General features: G+C 30.5%; 1 protein-coding gene across 1 annotated transcript in view; it reads right to left on the minus strand.

Moving 5' to 3' along the window:
* Positions 1 to 14,586, minus strand: part of LOC113401575 (PAS domain-containing protein cky-1-like) — a 129,367-nt gene that overhangs the window by 17,891 nt on the left and 96,890 nt on the right. Inside the window, exons 7-8 of the mRNA XM_026641545.2 lie at positions 8,271 to 8,455; positions 1,025 to 1,131 (exon numbers count right to left, since the gene is read on the minus strand). Coding sequence (XP_026497330.1) covers positions 1,025 to 1,131; positions 8,271 to 8,455 — 292 coding nt within the window. The remainder of the gene's footprint in view (positions 1 to 1,024; positions 1,132 to 8,270; positions 8,456 to 14,586) is intronic.

Consider the following 14,586-nt stretch of genomic DNA (forward strand, 5'->3'; position numbering starts at 1 on the left):
TCATTTATTATAGGTCGAGGTCACAAGTAAAAGTTACCAGCTTTTAAAAAAAAACTTTGCTTAATATTTAGAACCCTAGTTCCTTTTTGTACAATTGTTTTTTTAATTTACGCCGCGCCTACACTTTAATGGCTGTTGTTATCATGATTTTCATGGTAAAAATAAAGCCTAATTGTATCTGGTCACGGAAATAGAGAATTAGTCTAGAAACCATTGTTTACATAAGAAGTATTAGCAAGAGATGTAAAATAAACGATAAACAAATGAGACTTTTTTATTTTTTTAACTAAGACATAATATTTATTTTGATAATATTATGATAAAATTTTCAATATGAAAACATATTTAATTTTAATACGAACTAATTTATAATGGTGCTTATTAATTTTATATATTTATATTTCTCAAATATCCGGGACCTATGAATATATTTACAATTAAATGCAATATACTGCTATGTTCTTTGTATATAAAATTATATTAAATAGTACTTAGACTGCAATAATGGCATACAAAATTGCGTATAATGAAGCAGGTTGAAGTTATTGTTTAAATTGACTGTGATTTTAGTATCGATTTTTCCTTATATGAAGGTCAAAATGAAACTAACCTCATTTGATGGTAATGAGGTAATAGTGTATGTTTTTTTTTTGCGAAATCTCGAGAACTAAGCACTTGACGCGCTTGAATTAAACATTAACCTGAGGTTATTTAAATAAGAAAGCTGTTTTGATGTTCATATTATTACGCATTTTTATCGCAATATATTTTTGTGTTATGCAATATTTATATTTATAATATTAAATTATAGTATTATAAATTTAAGTACTTTAAAAAATATATGACATAAAACACCTTTTTATTTTAAATTAAATGTAGAAATCTTTTGTTTTTATTTTTTAATTTAATAAAAAATATTGGTATTGTAAACGACTTAAGGGCTAAGAATGTTATACGAATTATATTATAATTTTAGAATTTACTCTGTATTGAATTTTTAATCTGTGATAAAAAATATACTTACTTAATCGATGCTTGTTTTGAGCTTCCTTAATACAATCTGGATGCAGGAGATGATACCAGCTCACACCGTGCAGCGAACTTCGCTCCCACCCCAGGTGCCACTCGCTACTAGAAATAAAAAAAAATTATAGAAAAATGAACAATATTGTCAATAAAATAGTGTTTCATCTTATATTTATCCTTAACTGAGTTGAAGCCTGTTTCGTAGCAAATTTTATCAAAATACAGGCAGACAGAGCTAATTTTGCATTTAGAATATTAGATAGATTGTATTTTTCTTTTATCATAAAAATATTATTCTGCACAAAATCACGTACATTGTAGCTTCGTCAGTCAATGATACTATTTACAAATAATTTTGGTAATTAAATAGTACATGGCCGATCCCGATGGGACGGTGATAAGCCACAACCGAGAGTTTAGGTGCAATATGGATTTAAGTGTTTTAGGAATGACGAGAGTCTATACTGTCTAACTCTAAGCAACCAATAACTTTTTAATGGTCCAACTCGATATTTTTAAATTTGGTATCGTTTAAGGAAGCCCTCAGGGTCTGCAGTCATATGACATAGTCCATATAAATACGGACCATTCCATATGCACACGGTCCAATGCTTTAATTCAATGCGTTCAAGGTTCTGCGGGGCTGACGCGATTCTGTAGTGCGTCGGGAATGTTCACGGAATAACTCTAGGGCACAGAGTCAGTGGCAGCAGTTGTGCTGCATCTATCTTCGTGTATCTTTTTTGTGCATATAATATATTTTTTCAGCATTGATTTTGATTTTGATTATGTTTTATTTATTGTAGTAATACTAGGATAAGAAATATGTTACTAACAAAATGATACAGAGTCAATTAAATTTTAAAATTGAGAATATAATAATAAATGATTTATTATTATTTAAGATCTCTCCATATTGAACTGTAATAAATCTACCAAATACAGCTGATCATCGATTGGTATAAATTAATTATTAGTTACGTAATCATTAAAAAAAATATACATTAATTATAGATGGGCTACATAACTTTCCACGACAAAAATTGAAATTAATCGTTGATACGCACATTCATACATTAAACACACACAAATACGTCCGTACTAAATGTCACAATATGTTCAATAAAAATCTCAGTAATTTCGATATGAGAACTGAAAAAAATTTTAAATTTATTTTGAGTAGAGATTTCACCCGCAGGTGAAATTATACATTTTTTCTCATTATAATATACGATGAATAAAAGTGTAAGCGAAATGTATAATTAAAACATTATTTGAAAATTATTTGAAACTCACATCAAGTCGGAACAAGACAGTTTATTAACAAGGTCTCAATGATTGATCGATGTGATGACCCGGCTAGATATTTGTTTTGCCGTGTCAAGTTCACTTTAATTACATTTATCATTATTTTTAATCATCTCTTCGGACTCGCATGCTGGAATAATGAACTTGAAATTTGTATTATCGTACAGATTGTCTTTATTTTAGCTAACTGTAGTTTGTCTTTTTTATGCTCCGCTTAGTTTAGTTAATCATTTGTAAAACAAAACGTAATCGAATTAAAAAACTGATTGTATTATTCTTAAAGAACAGTGTTCTATATCATAAAATTTCTAGAAATAATATGATATACTGATGTATATACTCTGTTGTATATTTATTGACTACCTCGCTGGACTTAAAAGGCTGCAGCCTTTTTACCCGAGACCGAGAGGTTTCAGTTCGAGTCCCAGGTCAGGCCAGCAAATACTTATTTTATTTAAAGTTTGGAACTCTCTGCTCATGTCTGCTTAACCCCATGGGGTTATTGGTAAGAAAATGAAGAGTAAACTTGTGTTCTATATAATTTGAATTGCTGATGTGATCTAAATGGTCATATCGTTTAGACCAGTATAATTTAATAGGGCTAAAAATATATATATCTACATATGTTAAATTTTTTGGGAAATAATTGCAAACTCTTATAAAATCATCAGACAATTGTCGAGACAAATCATTTTAATAAGTGTAAGAAACGGAAACAATATTTTTATATAGAAGTTTTAATAATGTAGCTTCTTATAATAAAAAACAAAAATAAATAAAATGATTTTATCTTCAATGACCAAATATATGAATTATTATAAATAAAAGAGACGCAATATCGAGATGAAAGTAAACAAGACACTTATGATTGATAATAAGCTAACTTCGCCATAAACCTTATTCATCTGAAATAGAGTTCATTTTTGTGAAAATATCTAAGACTTATTGGCATCACACAGTAGGAAGTATTAGGTAATTATTACTGATTCCTCTTGAAACAATTGGCATTTAAGTTGGATAAACAAATGATTTTTAAATATCTATTTGCTATTTTAAATAACTTCTACTTGAAATTTAAGAACATTTAACTCGCAAAATGTATATCCTTCTTATAATAAACCAACATTATGATATTTATTTTATGTTGAAATTATACATTATGTAAAATATTTGAAATTGGAATGAAATTCTGCCACGTCGAGTAAATTCCAAGACTTCTCCTCCAAAGGAGACAGATAGATTTAGCTCAGCATAGGAATACTTATAGACTTGTTGATTTTTTAAGTGTATTTTATTACAATTAACAATTAAAAGACATAAAAACAAATTATTATTTACTATATATGAAAAATTAATATTAAAGCTTTCCTATTACTAGGATATCAGAAACATATTAATTCAATGAAATTCAGTTAATTCGAACAAATTTATTCTCGTCAACTAGCGAGTTGTCTGATAAAGGGCATGAGCGGTTACATTTGAATTCATTTCACAATTCATAAGGGCATGCGATGGTACTAATATCATATGCATATATTACTGTATCATTTATATCAAAGGGTTGTCAGATTATCTTAAGAAATATTTATTACAATTTAGATTTGATTCAACACATAATACGTCATAAAAGAAAAAAATATCAAAAGAGGTTAATTTATTTTTTAAAGTGAGGCGAGGTATGAGTACTGTCTGATGTCAAGTGCAGAGCTAGAGAGTACATATTTAAGCTGTTTTGTTCCTTACTCCTTTAGGAACTAATCTTTTAGATTAGAGAGAAGATAGAGCTAAGGGTATGGGGAGTAATTAGTATTTTTTATGATCTAAGTTCTCTTAAGATCTAAACTTGGTGGTAGGGCTTTGTGCAAGCCCGTCTGGGTAGGTACCACCCACTCATCAGATATTCTACCGCCAAATAACAGTACTCTGTATTGTTGTGTTCCGGTTAGAAGGATGAGTGAGCCAGTGTAATCACAGGCACAAGGGACATAACATCTTAGTTCCCAAGGTTGGTGGCGCATAGGTGATGTAAGGAATGGTTAATATATCTTACAGCGCCTTTGTCTATGGGCGTTGGTGACCACTTACCATCAGGTGGCCCATATGCTCGTCCCCTAATCAATGCCATAAAAAAAATCCAAGTTCAATGTGAACATTGTAAAGCCTGTAATAGTCACAATCGCCTTCTAACTAAATGAGGTACTTAGGGGCTTATTGCCCCTGTCTACTTCGATGGGATGGTGGATACACATGCGTCAATATATCTTTACAATATAGTAACTGTTTATTATATAGTATTTTATATTTGCATATTGTTCTATTTTATGGTAATATTGATTTCTTTTTATCGTATTTTTTATTCATCTGGAATTCATTTTAAATACTTATTATTATACATCATGTTAAAAAGTAAGTTATGGCAAATTGCCGACTTGTTTGCTAGCTTATAAGGTAGATCCGAGTTTCTAACCCCGGATCGAACCGATAAAAAATGCTAGGTTTTCTCGTTTTCCTTTCATGACGGTCCCATCGATATTACAGTTGTCTCGAGCATGGCCACCACAGCCAAATACGATCAGAATGACACCAATAATAACGTGAATTTTATTAATGATATATTCCAATGTAATATATTTTTAAATATCTTGGATCAAATCGAAGGTGCATCCCACCCTCGTTTTATTATAAGCGTTACTAGTTGAGTGACGGTTGTGCTTACAAGATGTCATTGTGTGCGTGACACAACTACATAAGAGTAAAAATAGCTACCATTTTTTTTTATAAAACCCTAATAATTAAACGCGGAGGGCGCATCTTCTTGAGAAATAGATCTATAGAAATATTGCAACGAAACAACAAACATATTAGTAATAATATTCCTATTACATTTGTGATTACCATTCATGAGCTGTAAAATGAAGCTGGTTAGAAAATGTTACATCGGCGCCCATTCTCATTGAGAATCGTATAATGTGTACAAGACAGGACAATGATGTTTATGATGAGAGTGTACATAGAACGTACCTTATATTAGAAATGACAAAATTCTATTAACATTTTTAAAATACGAATTTATTATATTTATTTTCTTTAAACTACTTTTTAAAAAATAATAATTAACCTTCCAATAAGGTTTTAATAAATATACTTTAACATTAACATGAATATATAAATATGTATATAATAATAATCCCCTTTTTTGCATACCAAACCTAACTTAGAAAATCTCTCCCTTAAATTTAGATTAGTCGGACTGCATAACTCTTTTTAATGTTACTATTATACCTAATCCTATGTTTAATAATACCTAATAATATCATACTTAAACTGTATACTGTTAATTTATAATTAATACTGTTTATCATGTTGGTAATTCTTAATAAATATCTGTTCGAAAAACAAAATTTACTGGAAATGTCATATTTTTTTTTTTTTATGTATACGCAATATTTTTTAGCACTGGCAGTGCTAGAAATATTAATCCATTATCCACGATTACGTCACCAACCTCGGGAAAGTTTTGAAAGATGTCGTGTCCCTGTAGTGCTAGCTGGCTCACTCACCCATCAAAGAGGCAAACAACAATAGTAAGTACTACTGTTGAGAGTAAAAGGGTCAATATGTTATGAGTAGGAGGTAGCTTCTAAGATGGGCTCTTGCTAGCATTAAGGATCTCAACTCCGTTTGCAGCCACATGTATATTAGTCGCTTGCTATCTATGAGAAAGTTGTAGGTTCAATTATAGCGACTTCCAGGTTACTGAACACTGATATCAATTAAAAACAATTCGTTTATATTCAAATTAAACCCACTTACATAATAATGACTGAAAATTAATTTGGATGCCAGATGACATCATTTATATTGGAATATTATTTTCTCTTTTTGAAGGTAAGCATTTTGAAATACCATTTATGCATATTTGCTTAACAAATGACTCGTGGCCATACCACTTCCATTCATTCTGAGCTACAGGACAGGACAATGATGTTTATGACAGATGCAATAGAATATCATGGACGTTATGACATATGCGTGTGCGCAGTGCGTGCGAATTCAACGTGATTTGCTTAAGACATAAATTATAAAAGCAAAAGAGAGGTAAAGTGCACAATTGTATTCTAAATTTAAAAAATAATGTTCTATCCGTTTCAGGAGTCTTTCCGATTATATGCAAAAAAGTTATATAACTATGTTATCGTATATATGTTTTTTTAATAAGTATTTTTATTAATGTTTTTATATCAAAAAGTGTAATAAATATTATTTATTATTTGTAAAAAAACCATGAAATTTGAATCAACAATATTCTTCGCCTTATAATATTATATATTTAGCCATTGTAAATACACACGTCAAGAGCGACTGTACTTGAAATACATCCACAGACTAAAAAAAACAGTACGAGTAAATATATCGATAATGTATTTTAAGTGTGCATTCAGCCTACAATAAGTACCCACAGGAGCGTGTAAGCCTGTCATTGTATGCAAAGTCTCTTCCGAGCAGGTGACGAACTGGTATCTCAAAACAAACTTTATAATACTCAAAGACCTACGCCGTATGAAATTTCTAATCTCCACACGTTAGTTGTATCTAGGAATTTAATCCTTACTGTTTTCTCTGAACGAGACAAATAAAATAATGTTGAATGGATTACGATATGAACATAAATCTGCGTCTGCAATTCTAGTGATTTCAGTCACTGTGCTAATGTTTTATTTATTAGATAAAAACATTTTAAACATGCATAAAATGTATAAGAAATAGACTATAAATGCGATCTGTTACTACTTTATCGATGGGATTTTACATATTAATGATATAGATTACAAAAAACATGATATATTATATAACATTTTATTTATTAGTCGCTTAGTAATTTTAAAAGTATTATTAGCACAAGTATTTCTTTCTCCGTTTTAGTTTAATATCGGCTCCAGCCATCAATTTCCATAAAACAGACATATACATATACAATACCATACATATTTAAAGTATTGAATTCTTAACACCATCTTGCATTGCGATCCTCGATAATATTCAGCGCATTGACATACATGTTCGACCGACGGCCGCGCCCGACGCGCGACTCATCTGACCACTATTTACAATTGCATATTTCAACTCGTCTTATTATTTCGAGCCATTGTAGGCGCTGACGCAGAACATGAATATGAAACGGTTTCAATAGAGACGTTGTCATACATCTGCTTGTCTTTGATGGACGGTAGCTCGATGTGACAGTTACGCATCGGTAATAAGACCTGTTTATTGTTAGCTTCAAACCTTGAACTAGTGCTCACGAGGAAGTGAGGGAAAAGCCGTTTGTTCAAAAGGATATTATCATACTTGTCTCGCTTTGTTCCTCATTGCCCTTGGGCTTTTGTTTGTTGGAATTAATCTGCACTGTGATTCCTAACGAGGTCATTCTTTAAACTAAACATCTCAATGAATTTGTTATAGTATTATTAATAAAAAGTATTTATCTAAAGATTTATATAATTTTGATATTTAAAATATGCTATCTGTGAACCGTTTTTTATGATGAAAACTTGGGATATGGAGTGATGGATGTCCCCCACAACTGCGCAGGAGATGAAGAATCTACATACTGCAAAAGTGTGCGCGTAAACTCAGCTCTATTCCAATCACATCCGTTGTCCGAATGGGACGCAATCCGACATACTTGGCAAGAATTTCAGCACAAGACTAACAGTTTCATGTATTTTCCGAGGTACGGTGTAAATACTGCCAACCTTTAAACTCTGGGATGCAACGGAGAATTACTTGACAAGAGCAACCGATAACTTTTTACTGGATTAACTCGGTATATTCTATCTTTTAGGCTTGCCACCAGCAGACTTACGAACCCGTAGACCTGCGAGGCAGGTAATAATATAAAAATAAGGATATTAATAAGATATCATTTAACTTACTTGGAATCAATATGAAGTATCTTCATGTCCATCGCGTGGACGGTCGTGAACACATTGGTGGCGCCATGCACAACGCACTCTCGCGTCTCCGGCATGGCGAGAGGGGTGCAGGCTGCGAGGAACACCGGCTCGTTGCGACTACAGAGCGGCAAATAAGACACGTAGTGACCTCGTACCAGCACCACCTGGGAGACACAAATTAACTTATTACTTATTGCATATATCTTACTTAACAGATTATTACATTCGTTGTAAATCGTACATAAAAGAAGTCATTACAAATTAGGAATACAAATTTCAATAAATATATATATATGTACAGATATATATATATATATATATATATATATATATATATATATGATAATACGACGAGGTGGTTGAGTGAATAGCAAAGTGTAACATAATCGAATATCGTGGATACTTTTTATGTATATAATTTGTGTTGTGTAAAGAGAATGGGATTTGGACGTAGACCTTTTTTTTATTACTTTTTACTAAAATATATATATATACACTTTATATATTTACGCTTTATGTTTAATTAAGAAAATAACACGTTATCGAACGGGATGTAATGCATCACCAGAAATAAAGATGACGATGAGATTTTTACCATTAATTTGTTTTAAGATGTTTTTTTAACAAAATAAATTAACATTTATTGCAAGATTTTAATATTAACAACAAAAACTATAAGTAAATTAAGTTTTTTAATATTCATAGATTTCAAGTGCCTCGCAGCAAAAACTTTACCGGTATTGTAACATCTAAAAATATACCTACTCGTAATGTTAACAATAAGACAAATTAAATGTTAAAGTTTATAATGACGAAATGTAATTGTATATTTAAATTTGGAACTAGAAATCTTGGAGACATATAGATAATATATGCATTTTACGAATGAAGGTCATATTTGAAAAAAAGCTATTCGTATTACCGTCTGTCGCATTCAACTCTGACCGCTTAGCATCAAAGGCTGTAGGCGTGGCGTTATGACATTCTTCAGAGTTTTAACAACAATGGCTAGATAAGAGTTGTTCGACACAATAGTTCACAGTTCAACCACTCACTGGTAATCTTCGATCCGGGACTGTGGCCTTGGTACACATTTTATTGTATTGAACGCGTAAGTTGCTCAATCTCTCAACCGACGATCAGTTTTAAGTTAAGCTATTATAGAATTGCATTTTAAGTGAAGTTGATATGCCAATTAGAAGCGTTCGCTAGAAATAATTATCGTTAATTATTTTTTATTTATTAGTGATGAAATCCTTAAGCTTTAATCGTATACTGCTTTATTGTCTATTGTTGAAATAATGGTAAGCGTCTATAATAATTTCGAAGCGGTTTTTTTCTAAGACTTTATCTAAAAACCTTTTGTTCTCGAGCGTTATTCATTAAAAATAATTATATGTACTTCGTATTATTTAGCAATATAAAAAAAATCGTAAATAATCTTTATTTAACACTTTTGAATAGTCATGTTTACAGTATTGAATTAAATTTAAAGCTTATACCGAATCGTTATCTTGACTTATTCTATTCTAACAATTGAAATAGTTATATAATTATAATATAATCTGTTTTATTAATATATTTAGTGTTAGATTTAAATTTTATAATAGTTTCAAATATTGTACTTTTAATTTAGCTATTAATATTATTATTAACAAAATCAAATGTAATTAATAATAAGTACAAGTATCTCTTTTATGTTAGAATCATTCTATAATATAAAACCATATAAGAAAAGCAGCAATTCAAAACGCAGCGGAGTCCGTAATTATAATAATTAACACTCAATAATTCTAATCTCATTCGAGATTTATTTTCAGATTCCCTCGAAGATTAATAACTAGAAATGAACAGTTGCGTCAACGTGTATCCGCCTACGAAAACAAAATGTAATGAGGCTATAATCTGATATGAAACATTGGAATATCGGATCAAATGTAACGCCCAGACTGAATAAGACATTGCTAAGGCTTTGATTTAAGAGGTTATTACTTATTGAATATTGCCAATAAAATAATAAATGTGAAATTAAAAAATAATGGTTATTAAATATACAGTTAGTTCTTAATTAAAATTAGTTCGAAGAAGCTAATTTTATCAGTAATGGGATCGTAAGACATTATTAGTATTATAAGCGGTGAAGTTGAGCAAAACGCGCCATTTAACACCTTCGAAAGCATTATCAATTTTTTTTTTTTAATTTTTATAACTTATACTGCGAATATTTTTTTTGATTTAGTAAACTGTAATTAGAATTACAATTACATTATATTTGTCTATCTCATGCTCTGATACTCAATATATTGTATGATAAATTCAAGTTTTCCCACACCGCATGGTCGATATGTCTTTCCTTTTATAATATAATTTCGTTCATATTTTTAACATTGTCAATTTTATATAAATGTTAAAATTAAAGAAAAACATAACGTATAGTACTCTATACAAGATTAGTGCAGATGATGATTGGAAGTCGTGAATTTAATTTTTGATTATTTCCATGCTGGATGTAATATAAGATTTAATTGTATAAAGTTGATATTTGAATACGTGACTTCTAAGTTACAGTTTTTCTTTGTCGAATCGCTGGTAGCTTTACATTCAACTGAATTATGTAAATTAAAAATTCAATAGTGTATCTTAAAACCTATTTCAATAAAATTCATTTTGTTTTTCGTTTTAATCAAACATTTAGTGTAGCTTAATTAGTTATCAATATCACGAACTTTTAATATTATCAGTCGACAAAATATTGTATTTAAACACCTCGAATTTTTTAATCGCTTATCGCCCACGCAGTATCTTAATCAGTCAATCTTATTTAGAACTGAGTGGGTATGACAACGCAGGGCGATCAATCGTGACTTATTATCTTTGGAGCTCTGAATCTATCAGTAAGAAGTCCAGTCAGAGGTGAACAATAAACCACTTTCTACTTCAATACGATTGTCGTGACTCCCTCTGACCTGATCATATACTGACCATTTCAATGTGATCAGCATCATAACTATACGGTAATAAACTGGTTTTATAATTAGCCCAATTTCTTTAATATCTGTAAAGTAAATTTGTTATGTTTTTCTATATTTAATGCGCGAAAGAAAACTTTATTCATTAATAAAACGTTATCTTAAATTGTGGAACAACTCTAATTAGGGCAAATTTTTTCGTTAGATTATTAATTTCGCTTTCTAACTTCTATCAGGATTATAGGCAATTCCCAGGAAATAGTATAACAGGCTGACGCTGACATGTTCAATTTAGCTCAAACTTAAACTTAACTATTGACATCCTTCATAACAGTCGGAATAAATAGATATGAATATAGTTGAAGAATAAGGTTTAATTTATATCGGTCGTAGTACAAAGCTAGTGAGATGTCAAGCTCACAATAGTATCTGACGATTTTGACAATTCGTAACGTAAGATAAGGTAAGAAGAATTATCTTGTTCTAAGTCGCTGTTATTTGAACATTACGTCTTGTTATAACCGCGTGTCTGTGCTTTGGAGACGTTAAATAAAGTCCAAGTACGTTACGTTGAAATATATTACATTAGACTAAGCCCTTATCCTGTTATGTTTCTAGGATTTATCGCAGAAAATTGCTGGATTGTATTACAGTTTAATTGCTAAAAATGAATGCAATTTTTAATTTTAAATTAAATAATTACGTTTAACTTAAATAATATATCGATAATGATAATTGTTGACAATAATTAATTCGATATAAATGTTATTTACTTTTGTATTTATTTTGTTTATGCGGCTTATAACAAGAAAGCACTCGTATATCTGAGCATTTAACGACTATTTGTAAATATTTAAATGCAGTCGATTTGTCATTGCTTTACAGCTAATAATATTTTGAGTTTGACTTTAATCAACATAAACACAGGACTTGATTACTTTAGGCGATCATTAAAATACTTGAAATATGAAGATATACTTCGACGAAATACGGAATTGTAGTGCTTTGCCGTTTATAGTGTCGTTAATGTGTTGCCTATCTAGTGAAAGGCGTTGGTTTTAAGATAAGTGAGATCATTTTGATTTTATGGAGCAGTTGTTAGTATTTTGTTACCACTGTTGTTCTATTTAAATGTTTTTTTAATTTTGTTTATTGGCGTCATTGCAATTGTAAATTCTTCTTTTGAATTGTAATTGGCCTGTATGTAAATAATTTGTACAATCATTTAAATTGTCTAAGAGAAATGTAAGTTATTTTATTTTCGCTCTCACAATTTTTATTAATGACATTTTTAACAACATCATAACTACGTAATCTATTAAGATTTTGTACGGACAGTTAAATAGTCTGATTAATGTGAAATGGTCGTAAACGCCCGAAATACGGCACTGATACATTTCTTTTTTAAATCGTCAATGCGCCCTCAACCATGGGATTAGGTTGTTGTTCTTTGTGTCTGTTATTTTTCTAGCTAACTTACCAATCAAACAAAAACTTCACAATATTAAGTATTTGGTGGTAGAATATAAGATGAGGGTCACCCCTACCAACATGACTGACGAGTTTGCAACTAGCCCTTCCAATCAGTCAAAAATGTACATTCTGATGTTTATTTATTTGCTTTATCCAATTAATTTTCTTTTAAAATATACTAACAATGTTTGTGTTATTAAATAACGGTCTTTGAATTTTTTATAAAACTCTAATAATATAAATACCTTTTGTATACGGTTGTGTTTAAAAAGTTCGGTCAAAACAGTCACGCTAAAGCCTCAAAGTCACGAATTGTTACGTCAGGACACACCTATCATCTGAATCATTCGTCTTTTTAGACAGGCTTTATAACAGTTTCTTTATTACTAAATTCGCTTCGAGAAAAGTGGACTGATTATATATGTAGATAAGTTTTTAGTAAATACGTGCTAATTTTTATTGCTATATAATTGCTACTAAAATTACTTTTATACGTCTTAATGTATTATTAAAATAGGAAAAAGTTTTGTATTACAGAAACATACGAGAATTTTTTTTAAGATAAAGAACTCATAAGGAATCACAAATTATACAGAAGTATAAAGTAAAACTCAGTAAGGACATTAGCGTATTTTCTTTTATAATAAGCAGTTATATAGAGTTTTAAATCAAATTTTAAATGGTATGTAATTAAAACTAGTCAAGGGGCGTTAAATTCGACCATAAATATACCTAATTCAAAATTTGAGCATAGCTTAACCATATCCAATTTTTTTTTAAACAAAATTAGGGACGACAAAGGAGACCTAAAAGAGAAAGGATGGAAAGAAAGGCTCTAAATCCTTTTGTCTTTGCCTTTCTATACGCTAGGAGTTAGCATTTTTGCAATCGATTTTTTTGCTGAAACTAAATCAAAACTAAAATAAGAAGTAGTTGTGACTACTAATACTAAACTCAAAGATTTCAATAAAATGTTTTGTTTTATATAACATTAAAGTTGCTAAGAGGCAGCTTAGTTATTATACGAAAACTATTTATCGTCTTAAATATATTCAACGTCGCATAGTATCGACTTGATTCAATGCAATGTTGAAAGAAAGTACTATAAATTCCATTACATACGAATTAATGTTACAAGAGAGACGAAGACATCATTCATGAAAGAAATATTACTCTTTGTTTTGCCCGCATATTTCTCAAAAATGTTTATTGTCTTCGTCGTTCCAAAAAAAATTATATCGTATAAGTAGAAAGTTTTTAGTATAACCTACTATGAAATATATAACAAATGTACCAAGACCCCAAAGTCCAAAGAATGTCGTTAAACATATTTGATTGAATTATCAAGTAATTAGCAGAAAACTAGCTACTCGTCCGGACTTTGTTTGGGTGTCATAAAAATATATTTACTCCTCGATCGCAGCATCACTAACCTACACCATCCACTCGAACATATTTAAAAAGATTCATCAAAATTGGTGCAGTCGTTTAGTAGTAATTTAGTGACATACATATGGTGGTAGGGCTTTGTGCAAGCCCGTCTGGGTGGGTACCATCAGATATTCTACCGCCAAACAGCGGTACTCAGTATTGTTGTGTTCTGGTTTAAAGGGTGAGTGAGCCAGTGTAACTACAGGCAAAAGGGACGTAACATCGTAGTTCCCAAGGTTGGTGGCGCATTGGTGATGTAAGGAATGGTTAATATTTCTTACAACGCCATTGGCGGTGGTGACCACTTACCATCAGGTGGCTCATTTGCTCGTCCGCCTACCGATATCATAAAAAAAATGTACAGAAGAATTATATACATAGAGATATATATTTATAAATCTTTTAATTTCTTTATTCAAATC

This window comes from Vanessa tameamea, chromosome 20 (assembly GCF_037043105.1).
Source record: "Vanessa tameamea isolate UH-Manoa-2023 chromosome 20, ilVanTame1 primary haplotype, whole genome shotgun sequence".
Taxonomy (NCBI): Eukaryota; Metazoa; Arthropoda; class Insecta; order Lepidoptera; family Nymphalidae; genus Vanessa; species Vanessa tameamea.